Source organism: Bacillus rossius, chromosome 1 (genome assembly GCF_032445375.1).
Source record: "Bacillus rossius redtenbacheri isolate Brsri chromosome 1, Brsri_v3, whole genome shotgun sequence".
Taxonomy (NCBI): Eukaryota; Metazoa; Arthropoda; class Insecta; order Phasmatodea; family Bacillidae; genus Bacillus; species Bacillus rossius.
In genome coordinates this window covers 323050917-323077313 of record NC_086330.1, presented here as the reverse complement: position 1 = coordinate 323077313, position 26397 = coordinate 323050917, and the positions used below count along the sequence as shown (strand labels likewise).

The window sequence follows — 26397 nt, the reverse complement described above, 5'->3', positions numbered from 1 at the left end:
TTAAGGGAAGAATAAAAACATAACTGTTATATACGCCATTTTACCCAATTATGTAAATTATTGTTTTATTTACTCATATTTGATGTATAATAACCCAAAAAAGGATAATAATCTAGGCGTTCACAACACTGATCATTATAAAAAATAATTACTATAACATACAAAGAAGATCGCCTGCAGTAGCGGTAGCAAAGCGAACAAACTATCTGTGACCTGTCTTCTTTGAATTCGAGATGGGAGCGGACGAACTAAAAGAGCGACCTAGTTTACCAAGGAGCTGCGAACTAAAAGGAGCGCTCCCAGTCGCGAACTATTATGCGCAAGTCTAAAAAGCAGTAATTCCCCTCAGAGATAGATAAAGATGGGGATTCCCCCACTGCGTGGGAACTGAGTGATGTGCTGTCTCACGGTGTGGGAGAGAGAACGAGAATGGGAAGTCCCTGTTTCTATGTACGAAAATCGTTTTCATTGTATCTTTGCTGTGTTCTTATTGGCTTGTATCGGTAAGTTTGAATGAAGCGTGCCTGTGATTGGTCGGTGAGGTCATGTGACTTCTTCCTGCGTGAAGGACAAGGTGGCATGACTTTGTCAGTCTTCTGGCGATCGCTGCGAGGCGAGGGCGTGTTCGGCGGCTCGCGGCGGCTGTATTTTCGCTGGGTGCGGCCCTGTTTGAGGTCGCACTGATTTCTTGTACTTCCAGTAAGAATTTACTGAAGGACTTCAGCTACATTTGTTTTCGTTAATTTTCATCACCCGAGCTGCGAGCATTTTTCGACAGGCGAATATATGTGTTGAATGAGTGAGTAAAACATTGAAAGTGATTGGATGCGTTTGTTTCATCGTTCGGACAATAAAACACGAATTAAAAAGTAAGAAAATCTTTTTATTTCATATAACGAACTGTAACACTGCAGTCGAGCTTCAGACCTGGACCAGGAAAGTTGTGTGTCGCGCCTCGCAAGTGAACGGTTCCGCCGGTAATTGAGCAGCTCCGCCCGCACCGGGCCACCACCTCTACCGATCCAGCTCCCTGCCAGCCACGTGGCGATGTCACGACCCCGAGGATCTCCGCTCTACCTGTAAACTGGCCCGCAGGGTCTAAACTTAGGCTAGTTGGTGCCCTCAGCGACGGCAACATCGAAGCAGGGACCGGTAGGGCAACACACACACACACACACACACACATAAATGTTTATGAACACGACAACTACGTAATTTTGCACAAAAAATTTCCAAATTAATGCAACAAAAAAGCATTGAGAAATCTTGGTCGAGTTTGTTAATCATGGCAAATATCTGACCAATAGGGCAGAAATTGGGAAGGTTTATTTTTTTTAATTGGAAAATTGCTATAACCCCCGCATTCGTATGAAGAGTTATTATACCTAGTTAAATTCATACCAAAAACTTTTGTCAAAATAACTGCAAGGAATAATATAAAGAGGTTAAACGACAAAAAAATTTATTAACTTCCTTAGCAGGCACGCCGTCAAATCAGTTCAAATTGTTTGTAAACTTTAGATGTGTTATAAAAAATGTTTATAAAGCGATTTGTAATAAGTCTAAACATTGTTTCAGGGAGTTCAAATGATAAGAATTGAAATACAAACAAAAATTATAACATTCATGCTATATAAAATATAAAATACATTCTTATTTTCTGCAAACTTAATAAATAGTATCTACAACTTTCGTCTGAAATAATACTTTATACAACCAACCAATACTTAAAGGGATTGTAAAAAAAAAAAAACTGTGACAAAAGAACAGAACATTTCTTAACTACCTTACTAAATTCACTACCAAATATGATACAATTTATCGAAAATCTTCTAAATAGTATCTAAAAGGTTTCTCTGAAATAAACTTTCGTACATTTGAGAATATTTGGGTTTTTTAAAGAATTATGTTGGAGTCATCCGCAAAGCTAAAGAGATACATATTTTGACTGATTCTTCCGCATCATTTACGTATTCAATAATAGGACAGGACAATGCTTCCTTGAAAACCCCGATATTTGTTGTTTGAATATTAGAATTGACAATGTGGACCTAATCATTCAGGCTGAGCAGAAAGGGTACTATATGCTTCATGTCATTAATAGTCCAGTCGATATCCACTTTTTACCTGGAAAGTATTCCGAAGTTAATGAAATTTTCACATGTCATTTGGGGGTACTCTCGGGTGTAGAATACAAGTTTTCGACCTCGAGGACCCTGTGCTAACTTCGGGGGGGCCGAAAAACCTCGAAATTTTTGGACTTTTTCAGTTTTCTGCTTATATCTCGTAAACTAAGCATTTTTGTGTAACATATTGTGTTACAAAGTTATAGAGAATTAAATTTCCTTTAAAAATACACTTCTCAAATTTTTTTCGACTTAATATTAACCGAGATACAGCCCGTCAAAGTTAGAAAAAATTCTCAAATTTAAAAAAAGCAAAAAAAAAAAAAGGTTTTTGCCCATTAACTTTTTATTTTCACCATATACAGGTGAATAATGTACTTACTCATCAATATCAACAACTGAAAAACCTGATGCACATCAGTATCCAAACGCTTTGATCGCTTTGGTGCTACTGGCATGTTTGTGTCGTCGTCATTGCCATCGCCGTCGTCCATTAAATCTTCTTCCTGGGGCAACATTTTCTGGAGGAGGTTGGCCTGATCGTAGCATTCGTCGTCTGAGTCCTCTTCATTGATGTTTGAATGTGGAGAGTTCTCGCAAGCGGTGCCAACGCATTACTTGCATATGGCAGAGCACCGGAGTCCTGCCTTTTTGCAGCTGCAGCCTCCAGAGGTGTATCCAGTGGTGCACTTGCAGATGATGATGTGGAGCAGCTTCTCTGGAGCAGCGTCCATGGTTGTGGTGATGGGGACCACACCTATAAACAGATTAATCACTCACTTAATACATGTATTTTGGAATAGCACAATGAATGAAGGAATAGGAAATCGTCTGACAGTGCTTAAAACTTTAAAATGTACTACTATATCATGACAGACATGTTGTCAACATTTGGTCAGGCTCCATCCCCAAGCAGAAGGCAACTTCTGATGAGACCTCCCTTCACTTCCCATCCACGTCTGGACTTGCAGGTATGTCCTGAAGAAGTGATACTTGGCAGAATCTCTTGTTGGTGGCAGTCTGGCAAGTTGACATTTTGGCTTTGCCAACATGGTTGAGAATGTGCGGTACCTCAGGTTGTTTAGGTTGTCAGCATTGATAGTCCCTCCGTACAGTATCACACGGAATTTCTCCCCAACTTCGGCGATTTGGTTAGGCGTTGCCTCGAGATCTTTGAACACCTCCAACATTTTCGAAATCCAAGGATACTTATTGTACACTTGCATCACCTTCTTCCCAATTCCAAAGGGTGCTGAGGTGGTGTCACACCCACTTATTGCATGAAGGAACAGAATATATTGTGGTTCATACTTGAAAGAATGGGATGAATACAGAACAGTGGGGGTGTTACCTTTGCCACTCTTATGGAAATATATGTTATCTTTGGAATAACCTAATGCAGTGAGTAGCACAAGGAGATCAATGTCTTCCCCTATAATGGTGACACTGTCAAAATTGTCAGCTGCTGATACAGCTGTCTCCACAATCATAACATCGGCATCTTCTAATGCCTGTTTTACTTGGATACCCTTGGCTTGCATTTCAGTCTTCAACATGGTGATGAAGTTCTTCTTGTTGGTGTCATTGGAGAGAAATTTCGCCTGTGAAATTGTACTGATAGATGTTGTCTTTAAAAAGACAAACTTCATTGATGAATGCAGCAATGACCGCTGATGCCGTTCTACTGCTTTGGTGCTTTATGTAATATTTTTTCTTGTGTTATTGAAACAATCATAGTGTGCTTGTACAAGAAGCCACATTTCAGGAAGTCTGCCAAAACTACATGGACTATGTTCAAAGACTTCCTGAAATGTGGCTTCTTGTACAAGCACACTATGATTGTTTCAATAACACAAGAAAAAATATTACATTTTTTTAAAAATAAATAATGAATTGACATTTAAGTAAAAGTAGTGCGTAGTTTTTAAACTAAAATTTAAGACTTACCCTTGACCGTCGACTTTGCATAAAATTTTCACTAAAATAGCTATAAGCTATTTTTTAGTCTCGATATCTTGTAGAAATTTTAACACGTGCACTGTTGGTCCGTTCGTATGAATTCCTGTGCAATTTGCACACTCATTAGCAAAACATTTAAAAATAGATCTTTGTAATATTATTACAGAAATATTAACACAGAAATGCACAATAAAAGCAGCTAAACACTAAAATGAAAACTGCCGACTGCCACAGAAAGCATAACACAACAGCAAGCAAGGACTGCTTCCCTCGTTTAGGCAGCAGGGCAAAGGGTCCGGCCCTCACGCCCTTAACTTTCCCCAGCGTTCAGGCCTTCTATTGAATCGGTGTTGATAAGGCTCGCCCAAACACTTGTCCCTGATCCCGTTATGTTATACGTGGGCAAGGGGTTATGAGAGTTCATTCCATTGTGCTGACTTCCCCAGTAATCCCTTACACGCAGAAGGGTGTACAATGTTTGGGTTTTTGGCGTGAGAGACGGTTTTTGTAAAGCATTTCTCAAATTGGAATAGGACGTAGTATTGACTTTTGAAGGAGCAAAGAGGGGGGGGGGGGGGGTCCATAGGTGTCGTAGTTGTTTGGTGTGAATGGTGAAAATAAAAAGTTATTGAGCAAAAACCCTTTTTTTTATTTGCTTTTTTTTTTAATTTTGAGAAATTTTTCTAACTTTGACGGGCTGTATATTGGTTAATATTAAGTCGAAAAAAATGTGAGACAGTGTATTTTAAAGGAAATTTAATGCTCTACAACTTTGTAACACAATATGGTACATCAAAAACGCTTATTGTATGAGATATAAGCGAAAAACTGAAAAAAGTCCAAAAATTTCGACGTTTTTTGGGCCCCCCGAAGTTAGCACAGGGTCCTCGAGGTCGAAAACTCAGATTCTACACCCCAGAGTACCCCCAAATGACATATCAAAATTTCATTAACTTCGGAATACTTTCCAGCTACCCCCTATTTTTAATTATATCAACTGGACTATAAGATAAAACTGTAATAATTTGTGTGTTTTTAAACTATTCCCAATTGAAATTATTTTTTTATTCAACATTATATTTTGATTAATCGTGTCAAATGTGTTAGATGCTTTACAAAAAAATTCCTATTGGTTCATCATCAATTGCCTTGTATCGGTATCTATTATAAAAAAAAAATCAGCAAAAGCTGTTTCAATGCGTCTAGCTGTTGTAAATTTCATAGTATTTTATAATTTTCATACATATAATTATAACACATTATTCAAATATTATTGCGAAACTAGACGTAACTGCTATCAGACGATAATTTTATATATTGGATTTATTACCTTTCATATGCAAAGAAATAGTTATTGCAGTTTGAAGATGATATGGAAAGATTCCAGTAGTAATAGATGAGTTTATTATAGGAAATAAAGGAACGTATATACCATTAGAAAACCAACCAACTTTAAAAAAAAAAATTATAAAAATTAAAAATTTCTTTAAACACATAAATCACAGATTTAAAATTGCCAAAATTACAATAACATTCAAAATATTGCATGACCTGATACTCACAGAGCGGACCATGGGGCGAAAGAGGACGCATGTTGCTGTGAAAGTAAAATAAAGAAAATACATTTATGCGGTTTTGAAACCAAATAATTAAAATGTGTTAGCATACACTGCACGCTTGTAAGCGTACAACTGCTACATTGGTATGGCACAGTTTTGCTAGTACGTATGTACATCTTTTGGATTTCTAACCACATAATTTACCTAGTTTTCTAACGTATAATATATTTTGAATGTATATTATATAGTAGGTCAAGTTTGATTCATGCAATAGGACTATTATTATAAATACAATAAATTTTGCCATTTTTAAAAATAAAATGTTAACAATTAAATTCTACAGAGTACCGTTAAATCAAATCTGTGAAATATTAGGAAATACATATTTGATTGTTCAATATAGTTCGAAGTAAATGGAAGAGTTTTCGTCAATTGGCTTCTTTCTGTCTTCAAAATACAACGACTTACTGTCACTGACACCAGTTTTGAAGTCGATCGTTTAAAAGAAATTTTATTCCCTACAGAAATCCTCTGCGATAGTTGGGACATCTAGCGGGCAAATTCTAAACTCATCGTGCCTGACATCTAGCAGCGTAATACTGAACTCACACATCATTCGTCCATTTCACGAGCTACACATGTCCGTTAAATAACAAGTTTTAAACTGAAATAATTTAAATTTTGTACGGTATGCAATCAGTTAAGCGACATAGACTTGTTCCGGATACTTCATTTACTTTGTGTGCAAAGCAAAAGCCTTGTACGGTTTTTATAAATACCCTATAACTTATTTAGTTTTAAAATTTTCTTAATTAAAAATTAATAAAAAATATTTTTTTTAAGAAATTTTCCATCATATTTTAAAAATTCAAAGCTTTCTTCACAAAACTATGGCTTTACGTTTGTTTACCTACAATGATATTCACTGGAGAAATAATTTCCCTGGTAGCTACAAAACTATGGCTAACTAAACTAGCCTTGACACTGGCAACTCTTTATGTTATCTTACCACACCCACTTTGGAGGTTTGGTAGTTAACTGCTCAAATATGGTACAAGTGATGCAATTTGTAGGCTCAAGGAGCAGTTGCTCAACTAAGCTCTTTTAAACTTGCTAGACAAACAGATCATCCCCTGTGGCTTAAAAAATCCACTGGGTTTTGCACTAATTTCCCCAACACCCAAAAAATTTATGGCTGATTCTAAGTTTTCCGATTTTCTTGGACAGGAATAGAATCACCAACCAACCAACATCTCGGCTGAAGCGAAGTCTAAAGTATTATGTTGCAGGTGTGTGCATAAGTGTACAGTCCACCTTTACCTGTATGTGCAAGGGTTATGTGAACCATAAAGCAGAAGCTGTAGGTAATGACTGTCTGTGACAGAGTGAAGATGATGCTGTTGGAGAGTGGGCAGCTTCCTGCACTGGGGACGCCCTTGCTCCGGTCGAGACAGCTGCCAGCAGCAGAGTGGTGGGGAAGGATGAGATAACTATTGTAGATGGCCTGGGGTGTGACAAGCTGGGAGCGCCGGTCACTTACACAGGTGCGTTTCCATCACCGTAAGAGTGTATACAGACTGGGAACACCACGAAACAAGATAAACAATAATAGTATTTTAATGTTACCAGGAAAAATTGTGGAGGAAGCGAGAATTACTTGGTAATTTCTGAAATTAAATGTGGATTTAGATATCATCAACCACCATTTTCTTTCTTAATACACACTAGTCCGATTGCGATGAAATTTTGGTGAGTTGTTATGCGCATGCCCGTGAAGGTTTCTGAGAGGGTACAACAATAGTTGGAGCACGAATTGTTTCAAAAAAGGTGTGTATTTCTTATAGTTTAGCAGTAGTTCGTGTGTTTTCGGTGTCTGAGTGCGCACACATTACAGAACTGAACTGAATTAAATATAAACAGTGATAATTCACAGCATTGAACTGAATAAAATACAAACACAGACATTTCAGTTCATGTGTGATATAAACAATAAGTAGCCCGAGAGTCGTTTCAATAAATGTGTTTATTTCATATTATATGTATAGCGGCACTTCGTCAGTTTTCGTTGTATCAGTGCGCACGCATGACACAATTTCATTAAATATAAAAGACAGACAGAGATAGTGTGATAGATATAGAGTGAGATTGAGAGAGACAGAGAGATAGGTTGAGGTAGAGCTAGGTATAGGGAATGAAATGGAGTTAGATAAAGAGATATATAGATGTATAGAGCTATATAGTGATTGGTATGTAGAAGAGATAGAGATGGTGGGAGGTATAGATGTATATATGTAGATATAGTGAGATGAATAGAGATAGAGAGATACATAGATATATATATATGTATATAGAGAAAAAGATATATATGTAGAGAGATGGATAGATGATTTGTATATGTGTAACTACTTCAAACATATTACAAAACAAAACTGAATGAGGCATTGCAACGCATGCTGAGCATTAGCTAGATAATGGAATCTTTTCCATATACTACCGTATTTACTTGAATATAAGGCCCCCTTTTTTCCCAAAATTTTTATCTCAAAACATTAGGGGGGCCTTAAAATCGAGTCTGTCAAAAATAATGTAAAAAACTTTAATAATGATTTCTTTTCCTATCAAACAGTACCAAATCGTAAAGAATTACCAAAACGTACTATGCTACTTATTACAGCCTCGGTATTTGTGCTAAAAGTAAAAATGTGACGGCAGTTGCTTCTTCGATGTAGTGGTGCGCGCTAAGTTCGTCCGGTCAGGCTGGCGGTGGCGGCGGCGGCGGCGGCGGCATGACGTCATATGGCTTACCTCTCCCTCCCCTGGTGACATTCTTCAAGGCTTAACCCTCCCAGAAAAACAGACCATCCTGTCTCGCTCCCTCCCTCCCACTCCAACTCACATTCCAACACATAGAGTAAATAAAGTACTAGTACAGAGTGGACACTCAATGCTATTGCAGTTCTACGTTTTTTTATTCAGAAATGCCCTAGTTGCTATACAAAAACGCAAACTTGACAAACATTAAAACGAAGTTGCAATGGCTAAAACCGAGATAAAGTACCTTCTGGAGTAAGAGTTACGTTTCAAATTATAAGTAAATTTTAATTTAAATACAACATTGATCCTAGAAAGTACAATTTGCAGTTAATATGCTTAAAACACTAATTTGAATAGTAGGGAAATTTGCAGCTTCAACTGAATGTTGGCGAGCTTGTGACTTGTTTCGTGCATGCATTAATATTTATAAAAATATTGATTTCATTTTTTTTTTCCTTATAAGCAAATCATTTAACTAAATATCGGTACACGTAACATATAATGATTTAGGAGAGCAATATTTTTAAAACAATAAGTAAATTTCTTACCTTCGGGACAGTGTTTGCCTTAACCTCATTTCGGTTATAAATGTTTTCTTTACGTAGCATAACATTTGTTAAAATGCCTAACATGTAACATATTTTCGGATTATAATAAATTGCTGTCTTTTTTTATGTCCAAGAAATAATTTCTGTTCTAGTAGAATCACGTTGATTGAAGTCAAGGTTAGGATTTTCGTAGCTACCTACCGAATTGCATTACAAATCGCAAACAAAATGCATAAAAAAACGTGCAGAAGTATATAATCATTAACACAGGCAATGTGTATTTCTGGCAAATTTAACTGCCTATGATGTACAATTTTTCCACAAAAACTGAAATGAAGCTGTTACCAATGGCATCTAATTCTTTATGGATTAGGTGAATTATTATTAATTGAATATTTGGATCACCAATATTAGTATGTACAAGTTTAGTTCTGATTTCTGCATAATTATAGCTTGGTGTTGATTGTATCATAGCCCTACTGTGTGTGTGTGTGTATTTTATTATTTATTTATTTTATAACTGATATAGGTTTATATACCATCAATTTTTATTATTTTAACAATATGTAATATGATTGTATGATTGTATTGTTGATTTTTATATAACTTCTATTGTATTAAATTGTATTTAACTTGCTCCATGTCCCTAATTTGGGACTAAATGGAGTGCATGAATAAATAAATAAATAAATAAATAAAGTACAAATCTTTATCGTATCTTCACTTCTTGAAGACACGTGTGTAGCAATAAATTGTTAAGAAAAAAAAACCTTAATTTCAACATAAAAATTTAAAAGACACTTAATTTTATCGCAACCCTCACCTCGGTAATTGTTCCGTATCACGTATCCAAGTTTACCCCTTGATCCTGTTGGCATGATCATGTATGATTTATCCGGTGGCACATGATGCTTGCTGTTTTAATTATTGTTAAAACAGCAAGCATCGTTACCACAGGATCATGCCATTAGTATCAAGGGATAGACTTGGATACGCAATACAAAATTTTTACCCACACCTCCCTCTCGACCTAAAAATAAAATTCATACAAAACATTTAGACTAATTAAAGTACATAAGCAGCAAGTTTAAGCAGAATTTGAGACTCATTGACATTTATAACAGTACCTAAGTATTTATGTATTGTGTGCTTGTCCTCAATGTGCGACTACAAACTACCTAAAAAGAGGAAATTCTGTAGGGCATGAAAACAAAATGCTCATCACTATTTTAATTACACAAAACTATTTTGTTTCGTTTTAATAATATACACATACCTAGATTCGTCAAGCGGAAACTTAAAGTAAAGTTATTATTATCTCTTCTCTTGTTGTAGCAATAGTCAAAGACTAGTTAACACAACACGTAGCTGAATCAGGCATGATTCATAACAGTGATTTATAAAGCAGTTCATGAAATCATTGATATTATTTAACGAGATTACTATTTCAACATGGTTGAAACAAAATTTCCTTGGAAATTTTTTATTAACCTAATATCGCTTAATTCAACGCCGACGCCATTAATTATGGTGTTGATGGATAAACAAGTGGTTCAACGTGCCAACGAAAACTCGTTTATTTTCTTTTAAGTAAATATATTATTTTCATTTCAACAATATCAATTTATGCCATAAATTTGATAAAATGTTAAAACAAATGTAATAATTATTTAATCAACGTGGTATTTTGATTATAATTTTTGTGCTCAGATGTTGGATAAAGCTGTATAGCAACTAGAAAAATGTGTTTGCTATACCCTATGAAGTGTCCCCCCCCCTGTTCCAACATTTCCCCCCCTCATGCGACCTCAACACGCCAACACCCACCTGCCCTCCTCCCAAGCTTCCACACTGCGTGTGACAAAAGCCAGACTGTACAGTCCATTCCCGGTAAAAATTAATATTTTTAAGGCTCACGCGACAGCCATTTACCGTCAGTAAATTCTGTATAAGTCACTATGATACACTTTGTTTATTAGTCACACAGCAGTATTTATGATGGCAAATCACAGAATCTTTGAAATGTCTTGAATGGAAAAATTTAGCAGGGCCGTAAAATTATTTATTTTACCGCAAATTAACTATACTCACCCTTCCCTCCTTCCAACATTTCCGACACGTAGAGAAATATCACTACATAAGCAGCGAAGGAGACTTCAAAACAAAGAGTCGCAATGACCGTGTTGACAGTTTCTCACGCAAAAGGTTGCACGAAGGGAGGAAATGCTGGAATGTTAGAGGGAGGGAGGAGGGGTGACAGGATGGTCTGTTTCTGGGAGAGATGAGTCTTGAAGAATGTGCAACAGGGGAGGGAGAGGTAAGGCATATGACGTCACGCTGCCACTAGCCGGGCTGGACAAGTCACACACGCGCCTACTTACGTCGCAGAAGCTACCGCTGCCGCATTCTTAAACAGAATGTCCTAACTAACCTCACATCAAAGCAACGCACTTCATTGAGCCTTGGTTCACAGGCTTTCAATGTTGTCCTACCTTTCACTCCTAACCTAACTAGGTTGTTGAGAGAGGTAGTTGATGGCACATTTCACAATCTGTGGTGTGAGCAGGTAGAGACAACACAAGATCCATGAGTGAAAGAATATTAACAAATTGGTTCGTGTGTCTTGTGTTTATTTCCCTCCAACTGACTTTGTACACAGGAGTACAATCCTGGTAAACAACAATTTTCAGAGCTGTCCATTCTAGCTCCACCATTTCACACTGAACATTATTGTTCACAAGGGAACTTGAAACTAATGCAACATCTTAATGATGGATCTGTCACCATAGTATTGTTCATTATTAGAAGGCCATGTTTTGAAAATGAAAATATTGGTTGCAACAAGTAATTCAGACATTCAGTGTCTTTATCTGTGAGTTGAGATTCCAGACATCTAACAGTGACATTTATTGCATCAGTCTTCTTTGAGGAATGTAAAGCATTACCTTTCAGCTGTCTTCTGTCCGGTTCCATCGATTTTCTCCAAGAAAGTAAATGAAAACCTTCACTGATGCTCAGTTTCTGCAGCATGCAAATAGTCTCTTGTATGGTTGAATTTGTCTCTGCTGCTGCCTGTGACCTGGAAAGACTGTGATAAGTGACTCATGCACAGAGTATGTCACAAAAGAGATGCAGGTACTATATCAATTCCAAACTTTGCAAAGATTCTTTAACTAATTTGCATGTTGAATTGGTGGCTGCATCACAATTGGAGTCTTGCAGTAGATTTGTTGCAGTCAAGCGAAGAGCAGGAATTTTTTTGATTACATTTGTGACACATGATTTCAAGTGTGGAATCCAACGAGTTCTTCCAACTCTTGTGGGTGCGTAAAACTTGATCTTAAGTGTTTCGCAGGAATCCATAGCAGTACACAATTTCATGCACCTTGCTCTGAGGAATTTTTGACCGAGATTCCACCAAAAAAATCACATGTTCTGGTGACATCACTTTTAACCAAACAAAAAAAAAAATAATTAAAAATCACCAGCCAATCCTGGCTCATGGAAACTAAATTCCTGAGTACTTTTTCGCACTCTGTCGCTTTCTCTCATTCTTACTGCAACAGGTCAATTATTTATTGCATCATCTTATTCAGACAATGAATCATGACGAGAAAAAAAGTATGAAGTAAAAATTATGTTAACATGTAATAATGAACCAAGCAAAACCATGCAACCCTTAAAAATACGTGAACGCACATAAAACATAAATACAGAAACAAACAGCTAAAAATAAAGCTTAGGGGCTTATTCACTATAAACTAAGCAAATCGTCAGAATAACCTTAAAAAAAAACCATTAAATAATTTAAATTATGATTATAAAATATACGGAAAACATATGAATACTATTTAAAAGGAATAAAAAGATTTTATTTAAATGATATCAGAACACCTAACCAAAGTACTGAACATAATGAGTCTCCATAATAAATTGTTAATTAAACCATGTAGCATGTGGGAAGGGCAGTAACAAGGGTTCTTACAAGCAGTACAGTTTTTGGCATATCATTTGAGAGTATTTCATAAAGTTTGCAAGAATTATTACTAATATTGTATATTTAAAATTCAAACTGTTTATGTTAAAATTGCTTTTGATTTTTTGTAGGATTGCCGAAAGTTACTGAATTGCAGTGCACAGAGGAAGAAAGACATGAAAATGAAACAAGACTGTCAAAGTACTTGAATAATAATGATTGCTTCTTTGAGTCGGCCAAGTTTGAGTATTCAAATTTAAGTTTAGATAAAAAACACAAAGAAGCACAATCAATAAATGATAAATGTAAACCGTCTATTGTAGCAAAAGAAAATAGTGTTGCACACAGTGGTGAGAAATGCTTTTTATGTCCTCAATGTGGTTCTAAGTTCCATAAAAAGTATGTACTTAACAGACACATCAGATCACATACTGGTGAGAAGCCATTCTCATGCACATTATGCTCTGCTAAATTCATTACCAAGCAGAAAATTTCTAGACACATGACATCACATACTGGTGAGAAGCCATTCGCATGTGCATTATGCTCTGCTAAATTCAGTAACAAATGGTGTATTTCTAGTCACATGACTACACATACTGGTGAGAAGCCATTCTCATGTGCATTATGCTCTGCTAAATTCAGTAGAAAGGGTAGTATGTATAGACACATGACTACACATACTGGTGAGAAGCCATTCTCATGTGCATTATGCTCTGCTAAATTCCTTTGGCAGATTGATCTTTCTAGACACATGACAACACATACTGGTGAGAAGCCATTCTCATGTGCATTATGTTCTGCTAAATTCAGTAGAAAGGGGACAATGGCTGTACACATGACCACACATACTGGTGAGAAGCCATTCTCATGTGAATTATGCTCTGCTAAATTCATTACAAAACAGACTCTTTCTAAACACTTGACAAAACATACTCAAGATGGGCCAATGTAATGTGTGTTATGCTCTTCTAAATTAAATATAAAGTTACATTTACTAGACACATATTGGTGTATAGTGTACATTTTGGTGAGAAGCCATTTTCAGGATTATAATATATTGCTAAGTTCATTGCAAAGAATAAGCTTAATGTGTGCGTAAGAATATATATAGCCTCAGTATTTAGTGAGCCTTCCCGCTGTTAATTTTTTTTTTAAAGTTAGTTGGAAATACATTTTTTTCTACATTTTCATGCATAAGAAGATAATTTTATGCTCAATTTACTGTTATAAATTCACTAGAATGGTTATGATCGAAAACACTTAAAAACACACACATGTTCATTTTGTCCTGCTAAGAGCAGAAGCAAGAAAAATATTATCATTTATTAGTGAATACAGAGTGGTGAAAACCCATTCTCATGTCATTTTTGTGCAGCTGAGTTTCTGTTCAGAGTAATTTGAAAGGGCTTTGAAGTTTTTACGAATTTGTAAAATTAAAGGAAGGGTGTTCTTTTATGGTAATGACTGTACAGACTGGTACTAAAGAAGTTCTTTAGAAGGAGGAACATAGTTTTTCCTCCTCTAAATTTGGGTCAAAAATAAGATCTCTCATGAAAGGGTGGAGGGGGTGAAAATGGGAGAGAGAGATCTCTCGCACAACTAACCATCACTTAGCAACCTAACATGATTCTGGTGGCTTGGCTTCACCATGAAGATAGAAGACAAGCAATACTTCAGAGAATGAAGAAAATTTAGCTGTGTGAATTTGAAAGGAATGATAAGTTTGGATTGAGAAAATCAAGATATTCCAAAGGGTTTGCTCATCACTATTTGATCCATAGCACAGTAGCAACACACAAAAATGAAAACAACTTTGAATTTAATAGTAATTAATTTTAATAATTTTAGTAGAAGCACATTAATTTATTTGTTTGCTGTGATACTTTAGTTTTTAGTCTTTCAATAATTTTACCATTAATTTTCATAATAGTTTGTGTGTTTAAATAGTTTATTTTTGATTACCTAATAATAATAATAATTTATTTATTTGAGTTGTTATAGGTATCGAGATTTATTTACATCTTTTTAAAAAGTATATTGAATCATTTAATTTTATTATTGATTTATATTTAAAATCATGTAATATTACATTGATATGAATTTTTACTTTGAAATATCAGTTTACAGTTTTGTATTTGGAATTGTTTAGTTGGCTCTCTCAGAAAAAGTAATTTCCTAAAATAGCCTAATAATGTGTTTTCAAAAATATTTTTTAAAATAACTCCTGGGGTAAAACCTCTTGGTCCTCTCAGCTAGCTTGGGGGTTATTCCATACATGTAGACTTTCCAGAAACAGTTGTATTTCTAATATATTTTTATAGCTTGCTTCAGATTCTTCCTTCCACAAATCCTGGCTACGGCCATGACTCAGTAGTCTATTTTTAAATTCCATGATAGCTAAATTAAAATAGAATTTTTCCTTTTTCACAAATACTCGTGAACTATCTGGAAGTAAAATTAGATACACTAAAAGTTTTCTTTCACATTGACTTCTAACTACTCCAGTCTGATTTCATCTAAGAAAAATCCGAACCCTCTTTAGGAGACGAAGGTGTGAACATCAGTCAGGAGCAATATTAAATTCACAGAAATTTAGCGAGTGGGGTACCGAACATCAGCGGTGACATGGAAAAACTATAAGAATATTGTTTTTAGTGTCACAGTACAGCCAGAATTTGTAAGAAAATAATTCTTGAGAATATAAGGAACATAAGCTTTTAATAGCTTGATTTGAAAGAACTTGACTGCCATAGTTTAATTTACTTGAGACTAGTGTAAATCATTGATACATACCTTCAAGTAATGAAAGGTTCCATGTCTTGGTAAGTTGTAATGACTATAAATTTTTACTCTGTAATAAATTTTGAATATTCAAGCTTAAATTTTGTGAATATGTATTTAGGAAAAGTATTTTTTTTTTAGATGGCAAGTTTTTTATATATATATATATATATATATATATATATATATATATATATATATATATATATATAAAAGTGTTTTTGTGATATCTGTGTATTCAATATAAAAAAATTAAATTTTAATTTTAGTTATTAAACATATATAATTTTTTATAATCCAAGTTTGTTTTTGTGTTTGGAAATTTATGATATTAAATAAAAAATAAAAAATAACAGAATAAGTAAATATTTGAAGCCTTTAAAAATTTTTTTACTCAAAGCCAACTAATTAAGTCTGTTATCTGATTATTCACCATATTATTTCAAGTAGTGTATTTTTATTTTGCTCTTAATATTTAGTAGTAGTGTTGACTCAAATGTTAATGCGTGGCCTGGTATCTCCATAGTCCCAAGTATCGGCACAAACATCAAGATCATTGAACATTGAAAAGAAGACATCATTACCATGTTATTATTTCAGTAAAACTTTTTACACTACTCAATTGCAAAATTACAAATGTTTACTCCCTCTTATTTGTAACAAAGTTTGTTATATTATTGTTATGGGGAAAGCCCCATTCTGCAGCTGTTATGATACTCTTCAGTAGAACTGCCTCTTCATCTTGTGATAATGCTGGTGGTCTCCCATATGGCTGAACATGAACTCCTTTCAGTTTTCGATTAAGTGTACACCTGTTCACTGAATATTTTTCTGCAGCGCTTCTGATTTATAATTTACCTTCGCTTACCGCTTTCATCGCATCTTCCATCGCTTTATTTGAGTAAGCAGCATATGTACTTCCTGGTCTCCTTGCATGCTTTCTGACCATTCTGGAACATGAAAATGTATAAAAGTAATTAAGTTGATTTTTATAGTCTATAATCTGCACCTAATTACTGGTCAAATTATACCTAGTATGTATTTTAGTAATTATTTGTATGATAATGCTTCAAAAACTAAACAAAATGTGAACATAACATCAGTATTTATATAATTTGCGATTTTCATGCTTGTGGCTCAAGTAACCCCATAAGTGTCACAATTACAAACATTGTTAGCTAAAACAAAGTACATACAAATTAAGCAGGATGTATAAGCAATATGATATCATGCATACACCAATATGTTTAGGAAAAGTATCCATCAAACAGTAAGCATATTAGTGTTTGTTGTACATAACAAGTTATTTTACTTACTTTTTATGGTATTTTACAAGAAAATAATAAAAACTATGCAGGAAATATGTTAAACACAATTAAACAATATTATCAATTTCAAAGTACCTCTTTAAAATGTGAAGTACTCAGCCATTATAAGAACATATGATTATTTATATTTTCAGCAAAGCTACCAAAAAAAAAAAACTAATCTTAAATGGCTCAAGTTTCCTTGCTGTCTCAAGTATCCCCATTCGACGGTAGTCAAATACTCGATGATACCTTGAAAGGTATCACCATTCTTCCATACCACTCGGTGTAGTAAAAATCCTTCATCGGTGACGTGAGCCGCTCCATCGAGGTTGACTTCTCCCAGAGGATCTAATAATTCATTAAGTACAGACTTAGTTGTCGTCCTCATTCCAACCTCAAGGAATAGAGACAGAAGGTATGGTGCCAGCTCGTATAGGAAGAATACCCTCATCTCGTCAGATTTCTTGAGGAGTGCAATACAGTGAAATATTGTCTCAGTATTGACCGGTACATCCTCCCCATGAATGGTAAACTTTGACTTGAACCTTTGAATGTTCATAACATGATTATTTCTGACTGTCTTGATTTGGTCAAAGTTTTGCCCCACCAAGTCAAAGCTTTGATGAGTTCCCAATTTAAAATGTTCTGTGACAGTTTATTGACGTTATACTTCAAATGTGACTTCCATCAAGGTTGCGTTAAACGTTTAACGCTCCTGCAGAGGGGGAATAGAAAAAGACAGAGCGAGAGTGAATGTGGGGCGCTTGAACGCGCTATTGTAAGGAACTAAGTAGAGAGTAAGAAAAAAAATAAAGATCCTGACAGTTTGTAGTGTCGCCATATTTGTTTCAATTTTCAATACCCTTTTTGTATATTACAATTTAAATTGCAGAAAAAAATCATGTTTCATAGACACATAAATAGTGAGTGTGTGTCATTTCTCTATGTCCACGAGGTCTTGCCGCATCAATTTTCTCCTTGGGGAGAACCCGTCCGCTTAATTAAATAAACAGCTTTTATTGTTGAATGATTTCATGATTTATTTCATGAAATCTGCTCTCATAAAAAAGTTAGTTTTATAGACATTCAATAGGTTTCTCTCTCTGAAAATCAATCTATGAATTGTTACAAATTTGTTTCCTTAATTTTTTTTAGTTTGATTTGATACAATATGATTTCACTAAAAATCAATTTCTACCTATTCCTATTTTCATTTCCACATTACGAAGTTTCACTTCTTCCGCGCGGAGGGACTCCACGCACTATTTTTGCATGCAATTAAAAACTATTTTTTAATGATGCCAAAGAAGTATAACTTCTCACGCGCGTACCTAAGTTCACGCACCCATTTTTTGATTAATCTTCCACTTTGCCTCTGCTGATGGACATCACGAAGTCGCTAACAGAAAAAGGATCGTGGGATTGAAACCATTCCACAAACTTCTGTACATCTCAATTGTAACACTGTACTCTAGCATCTCTGGCATCCACATGCTGCTCTGAGGTGGTGAGTGAAACCCCACTCAAATCCTCCACCTGTTGTGGAGTTGTGACTATTTACATCAAGTCCACAGGAGAGCGTGTGCAGTGCAGGGAAAGCCGCCCAGGACAATTGAAGGACCCCTTTAGGCAGTACATATTGCTTACCATAACACTTCTTTGCCACATTTCAACACCTATCAATTTCAAAGTTCTGCTAATAACGTCCCATCCTGCACTCGGATCATATTTCCCATCGATTAACCTCCCCTCCTTCAATGTGACGTCGCACCATGGAGGGCTTCCCCCCCCCCCCCCCTCAAACCCTTTTTCGGCCCATTTCCATTAGTGATCGTCGTGGCATGTCAGCAGTGATCAGGTGGGCATGATGATATCCTGTGCAGGCAGGTTTCACAGACAGTGCGGCCATGTGATAAACAATTCTGCCACATGGATTTATAGCTACGTGGGCAACGTGTCAGTTCCCAAAAGGCATGGACCCTGTTTCAGGAAAGTGAAAGTGTCAGAGCACATACATGTGCTCGCAACCGAGGCACAGCGAGGTGAAGACAAACAGCTGAGGGCATGTTGTAGGAGACATAAGAGACATCACTAAAGCAGATGCAGGGGGTAGGATCAAACATAGCGAGTATGCTTGCTGGGAAAAGGGGGAAGTGACGTATATAGAGGCTATTCGGGCAACTGCTTCGGGTAGATGTTACCGAACCAGAATCCATCATCGCCGAACCTAATTGACTGTGGCGCACCTACGAACTCTGTAGTGATGCCAGTCGCGTATGCTGTGCGGGTTGCAACAGGGGTCCGGCGCAAAGTGCTGCTGGAGTTCAGTGGACTCGTGCATGAGGACCCAACTGATTTTGTGTGGTGTTGTGAGAGATGCATGTCACAGTGCAGTGTCCCAGTAAAGGAGTGGACTAATCCCATGAACGAACAGTTCCATGGTCGAGCTTCTGAATTTGTGGATCCTGCGAAGGCAGTTCAACATGTAGTGATGGGAGTTCGCCACACATCTCAAGCAGCACTTTGATGACAGCCATGCAGTCCTGAGCTGCGGCGAGGCTCAGAGGGACATGGAGCTGGTGGACAAATTTGTGGCGGGCAAGTTTCAGCTTTATCATCGCATAGCCTTGAGTAAAGCGCCGGAACAAGTGTTACTGGATGTGACTGCATTGGTGAGAGAAGAATTACAACGCTTCCTCAGGCCATATTGCAACAGGACTGTTGAAGAATATGTGCAACAGGCCGTAGCCATGGAGGGCATCCTGCAGTGCCTTCTGGGACGGCAGACACTCGTGACCACTTGCGGACGAGAGCCCATACATGAATACAAGGCGCCTGCACTTCCAGATGGAGATGTGCAACACGAACATCCAAGGCAGTTGGCAGCACTGGTGATCGAAGGCCCACTGGATGATAGACATCTACCGCCACCCCAGAGTGGCGGAACGTAGGCAATAGGCGTGATGGAGACCGACCTTCACTGTGCCACCTTGGATGCCCACAGGGCATGTACCATTGGCATCAGGACCACTACCACCACCACCACCACCACCACCACCACCACCACCACCACCACCACCACCACCACCACCACCACCACCACCACCAACAACAACAAAAATAAAAACTACCAGTGGGAAATGGCCAGCCGAAGTTTAGGAGGGTGTAGGACCAACAGTTATCCCATACCACCTAATCTCCTTAACTGAGCCATGGACGAGATACGCCTGACACTGGGACAGATCATCATGCTAGACGACTGGCTGTTACGGGTCCCCGTCACCCTAAACAGGAGACCGATGGCCGCTCTTGTAGACCCAGGTGCAAGCCACATGGTATCACCAGCAGACATCACACCGAAATGCTGTGCGCTGCTTCACGCCATAAGCAGTGGAGTCGGAACAGCTATCTAAGACCTATCATAATGGTGAGTGTGAGGGAGCTGGTTACCCAAACTGCAGCAGTTCTTGTAGAGGGACTCAGGGAGGACCTGGTGCTCGGGCAGTCTTGGTTGGTAGAGCATGACTCAGTAAAAAGCGCCGGCTTCGGGGCTAGCGAATAACGGCAAATATGAGCGCCTTTTAGTATGTGCACTATGTTGAACACCACTTCCCCCGAGAGAGCCCATGAGGTTAGAAGACTTGGACAATGATGTACCCCCAGAATATCAGGAGCCATTCAGTTGGGTGTAAAGCAACAGCCGACCCACTCAAGTGCACAATGGTAATAGAACACCGAATCCCTACTACACATTACCAGCCGTTGTTGGAACACCCGGGGGATATGGTTTACTTGAACAGGTGATAAGCGAGCAGGTGCATGAAATGTTGCGAGATGGTGTCATCGAGCTTTCCAACAGCGCATATAACTCGTGCATCGTCCTTGCTGCCAAGGAGGATAGAACCATGCATTTCTGTGTGAACTTTATCCCTATAATAGTGTCATAATCAGCTCCCCACCAGCACAGATCAATTTGTAAGAGGCCTTGATGGGCCTGAGCCTGAGTGTTTATGTCCCTTGACCTATGTTCGGACTACTGGCATGTGCCAACCCACCCAGGTGAAAGAGAGATGACTGTGTTGGATGGTAGATATAAGTTCTGTGCCATGAACTTCTGGCTTAAGTGCGTGCAGGCCACATTTCAAACTATGATGGCCTGCATACTTGAAGGATACATCGGGCAGTTATTGTAAGCCTACTTCGATTAAGTGATCGTGTACTCCGAGACTTAGGATGACCATGTGTGGCACCTGTCCCTGGTATTGGAGTGGCTCAAGATGCACCACCTGACTTGCACCAAACAAAAGTGCCATATTGGATGGAGAGAGGTAGAATTCTTGGGCCATGTGGATGCCGAGAGCAATCACCTGTACCAGATGCACCTGGCGAAAATTACAGGAGCAGAACAACCTACAACACACAAGCAATTGCATAAGTACTTGGGCCTCACCAACTTGTTATGGAACTATAGCTCACAGTTCTCCACGTTCACTGCCCCCTTGACAGTGATGTGTCCCGACAACAGGTGCTGGAGTGGCTTAAGGTGGGGGGGAGTGAAGACCCCCGGGGTGTGACGTCCTCAATCGTTACTGCCGAATAATTCCTGTAGTGGGGCAGTAAGCCAAGCAGAGAGAGGCTGCGGCCTCGGTTCGCAAGGTGGGTTGCTTGCTGAGAAGGGTGCCGTAGTCGGTGAGTCAGAGGGGTGGTAATATCTACCAGAATAAGGGATAAGGGTACTGCTGCGGGGCTTGATGGGCGAAAGAAGGGTTTGGGGGTGTGGGAAGAGCGGGGGCCTGGCTGGGGAAGAGTCTGGAGAGTAAGGGTACAGGGAGAACTGGTAGAAATGAATGGGGAGGTAGGCAGGGCTCAGCTCGACCAAAAGAGGTTGGCTGGTGAAGTAACCCTACTGGTATACTAGCAGCTGCTCCTCCTTGTCTCTCTGATGTTGGCGCTGTCGGAGATGCCTGCGACCTGCCGTCTTGCTAGGCATGTGAACAAGGAAGAGGCGGGGGGAAGCCCTAGAACATAAGCCTCGAAAGGCCGCTCCAGTAAGAAGGTCCCAGAGAGTAATCCTCGAAAGGCCGCTGTAAGGGGAGGGTCCTAGAGTGTAATCCTCAAAAGGCCGCTCCAGGGGAAGAGGGATGCTAGAGCGTGATCCCGAGGGCTGCTCCAGCGAATGATTCCAAGCGTAATACCAAAGGCTGCTCCAAAGGAAGGAGAGAGAGAGAGAGAGTGGGAAAGGAGAGAAGAGCAGAAAGCACCATACCAAATTCTAGACTCCTGCTTTTATTCCCAAGATTGCTCTGGGGTAAAGATCTCTCACTGGTACAGTGCAAGCCACGCTTATATACATGTCGGTTACATTATAATTACAGTCAATATTTACAGATTTAAACTTTGCAACATGTTCTATAATATGTCAGTGACTTTCCTGGTAATATGCTGATTTCTGAATCTCGGGATGCTCCCAACAGGTGCGAAAGCCCACTCCTTCCCTGAGTAATACCACAATGAATCCCAATTATTTACATTCTGCAGCAGGCGCCATCTACTGGCGCCAGGTGCATCACCATCTTACAGGATAACTAGCTTGGGCCTAGATATTAGGTAAAATTACCCTGTGGTATCTGGGGCAGCCATATTCGTTTCAGGGAGGAGCCTGCAGCACTGTCACAAGGGGGCCGAGGCCAAATGCAGGACACAATTCGCCCCCTCCCTCTGTGGCCTTGGCCTGGATTGTCGCACCTGCCAGAGTTCAGTAACCTGGGCTTCCATTCCAGGGCTGACCCCCTACACTGGCCACTGCACTATGCTGAGGTTAGCCGGTAACGGGCCGGTCTGACCAGCCGTTCCCGTGGTCGTAGGGTCTGAGATGTAGGGCCCTGTCTTGGTGGAGACGGGCTAGTAGGTTCCTGGGGTTGTGGGGGTTCTGTGAATGGGTTGTCGAGCGGTGAGTTGGTAGGGAAATCCTTTTGGTGTACACCGGACGTTGAGTCTTGATCACCGTGCGGGGGTTTACGTAGTTCTTGTTGGTGGACCTTTATGACTTTCCCAGGCTTATGCCGCAGATAGAACACTTGTCCTCGTTTTTCCACTATTTGGTATGGACCCTGCCAGAGTGTAGCAAGGCTGGCACAGAAGTTGTCCTCCTTGGAGGACAAGGGATGTGTCTTCCAATAAGCAATTTCCCCTACTTTGAGAGATGAGGCAGGCATATCTCCGGAGGTTGTGGCTTGTGTCCGAATGTGGTACTGTGATTGGTGTCCTCTGGCAGCTTGTTACCTCGCTTCGGCTTGGGAGCAAGGACATATCTGTGAGACACCCTTATCTGCATCGGTTTGGGCTGCTGGTAATTCCAATCCCCTGGGTCGTTTCCCCATCAGTAATCGGCTGGAGCTGCAGCCTATTACATTGTTGCATCTGATCTGGAGTTTGAAAAGGATGGCAGGAATGGGTAGATCCCATTGGAGATGGTCCTCACGGAGTCGTAGGCGAATGCCCTTCTTTATTTCTTGGTTTCGCCTTTGGGTTGGGTTTCCCTGAGGATGGTATAATGCGGTAGTCCATATTTTGCCCTGCCATCGTTGGTAGGCATTGTTCTACTGTTCCCTGGTAAACTGTTTCCCATTGTCACTGAGGATTATCCTGGGGAATCCCCAGCGAGGAAAGACCTCGGTCTCCAGGATCTGTATTACCTACATTGCCTTATCGGTCTTCATGGGAAAAGCTTCCACCCATCGAGAGCATAGGTCAGTTACCACTAAGTGTAATCGGTTTCCCCGGGCACTCTTCGGATATGGCCCCATAAGATCGACTGCCATGGTCTCCCACAATCATTCGGGTTGCTGGGGTTGTAGTTGCCTGTGTCTGGTTTGATGATGTGCTTTGGTGGTGTTGCATTGATGGCACCTACCCACGTATTCCTCAATGTCTTGTCTGATTCCTTCCCAGGTGTAGCCCCTTGGTATGGCTCGTCGGGTTTCGGCCATGCCGGGGTGGCTCGCGAGGTCCGCATCATGGTATTCCCTCAACACCCTTTGTCGTAAATCCTGGGGAACTAATAGCTGCAGATTGTCTCCATTCTCTGACCACCGGACTAAACTGCCCGAGTGGAGGCGATGAGTCTGGTGGAAATGTTGGTCATCAGGGGTCCATTCCGAAGGCACTCGGTGTTGTAGGTCCTGCAGGTGCTGTACAGGGCGCATATCCCGGGATCAGACTGTTGGTTCATTTGTACTTCTTGACAGAGACTTTTCTCTGGTACCTCCATCTGTTGGAGGCTTATCTCTGAACTTCCTGGGTCTTGGAGTTAGTGTCCAACAGCATTCTGTCACAATCCTGAAAATCGTTTTCCAGCATTGGGCCGGTGGGGGTTTCTGGATAGCAAGTCTGCAAGTTCATTTTCTTTCCCAGGGCAATGTTTGATTGTGAAGTTATATTCCTGCTACAGCAGTGCCCAGTGTGCGAGTTTGGCTTTATTGACCTTCATGGAGCCTAGCCAGGTGAGTGCCCTATTATCTGTACGTAACATAAAGTGACACTCTTCAAGGTAGGGCCTGAATCGTTTGATTGCCCACACGATGGCCAGACACTCTAACTCTTTGCTGTGGTATTTCTGCTTGGTGGGGGAGAACTTGGCACTAGCATATCATATGATTCGCCTATCTCCGGATGGAGACACCTGGTACAACACGGCTCCCAACTTTCGTTGGCTGGCGTCGGTTTGCAGGGTGAAGGGCTGCATGTGGTCGGGTCTACTCAGCTTGTTGAGGTTAGAGAATTTTTCTCGAAGATTCGCCAGGGCCTTGGCCTGTTCGATGCCCCAGTGGAAGCGTACTCGTGGGCTGAGTAGCTGTGAGATGGGTCCACAGATACTGGAAAAGTGGGGTATGAACTCCCTCATCCAACTGCATAGACCCAGAAGTTTTCGAACTTGCTTCACGGTTCGGATATTTTCTGCCTCCATGATGGCTTGGATTTTCTCTGGGTTAGCTTCGTTCCCTTCAGCTGACACCAAATGACCTAGGTATTCTAGTTGCTCCTTCCCAAAATGACATTTATTCAGATGGCAGGCCAGGTGATGTAGTTGGCATCACTCCAGCACCTGCGCCAATTGTTGAAGATGTTCTTCCCAGGAGTTGGAGAACACTATTATATCATCTAGGTATGCAAAGCAGCACCGGCCGATGAGGTCAGGCAGCACATCTTGAGTTATCATTTGCAGAAAGGTAATAGGTGCATTCTTTAGTCCAAAGGGCATAACCTTAAACTGGTAGCACTCTCCGGTGGGCGTGGTGAACGCTGTAAGGGCCGTATTCCAAGACACAAAAATAAGGGTTTAGGTGTTGAATATGCAATACCTGTACCCTAACCATATTCCAAGTGCACGATAGGACACGGCCAGTCCCTTATTTTAAGGGCACTGATTTTTGGTGTCCTATCTGTTGCCGATTTGATCCATAACTGTATATATATTTTTTCCTTTTAAATGAACTTTAACGGAACTTTTACGATTACAATTTCCCCCCCTAATATCTTAAAAAACAGCAAACATAAATACGGCCAAAAATTCATCAATTATTCTTGAATAACCAAAATTAAATATTTTATTTCACATTATAATTCCATAGTTTTAAAAAAATAAACTAAAGTTAGGATGGATTCCACGAAGTACAACTGTTTATAGCTTCGCACAAGTCCTCGTTTATTAGAACGGCTGCCGATCTGATACCTTACAGGGGTTCAGTTAGGACACGTTTTGGAATATGACCCGAGAGTTAGGGTATGGCAGTTGCTCAACAAGGCAGTGCAAATTCTCTACCTTACTCAAATGTCTTGGAATACCGCCCTAAGAGTTTTCGAGTCTGTGTGAATGGGTATTTTCCAATAGCCAGACTTGAGGTCCAAGGCTGAGAAGACGCGCCCAGTTCCGATGTCATTCAGGGCGATATTCCAAGACGTTTCAGTAAGGTAGCGAATATGCACTGCCTTGTTGGGCAACTGCCATACCCTAACTCTCTGGTCATATTCCAAAACGTGTCCTATCTGAACCCCTGTAAGGTATCAGATCGGCAGCCGTTTTAATAAACGAGGACTTGTGGGAGGCTATAAACAGTTGTACTTCGTGGAATCCATCTTAATGTTAGCTTATTTTTTAAAACTATGGAATTATAATGTGAAATAAAATATTTAACTTTGGTTGTACAAGAATAAACGATGAATTTTTGGCCGTATTTATGTTTGCTGTTGTTTAAGATATTAGTGGTGGGGGGGGGGGGAAATTGTAATCGTAAAAGTTCGATTAAAGTTAATAAAAAGGAA

The 26397-nt window shown here is 39.4% G+C and overlaps 1 protein-coding gene across 8 annotated transcripts in view; it reads left to right on the top strand.

The window, feature by feature from the left end:
* The window catches only part of LOC134527977 (gastrula zinc finger protein xLCGF3.1-like), a 137098-nt gene that overhangs the window by 27739 nt on the left and 82962 nt on the right, over positions 1 to 26397 (top strand). For 4 of the 8 annotated variants that reach the window (XM_063361108.1, XM_063361098.1, XM_063361097.1 and 1 more), the window contains exon 1: positions 7033 to 7188. In XM_063361108.1, coding sequence (XP_063217178.1) covers positions 7144 to 7188 — 45 coding nt within the window. In that variant the 5' untranslated portion in view covers positions 7033 to 7143. Of the gene's footprint in view, positions 1 to 7028; positions 7189 to 13113; positions 15904 to 26397 lie in introns of those variants that run through there. The other 4 variants (XM_063361106.1, XM_063361104.1, XM_063361105.1 and 1 more) reach the window with 2 other exon arrangements.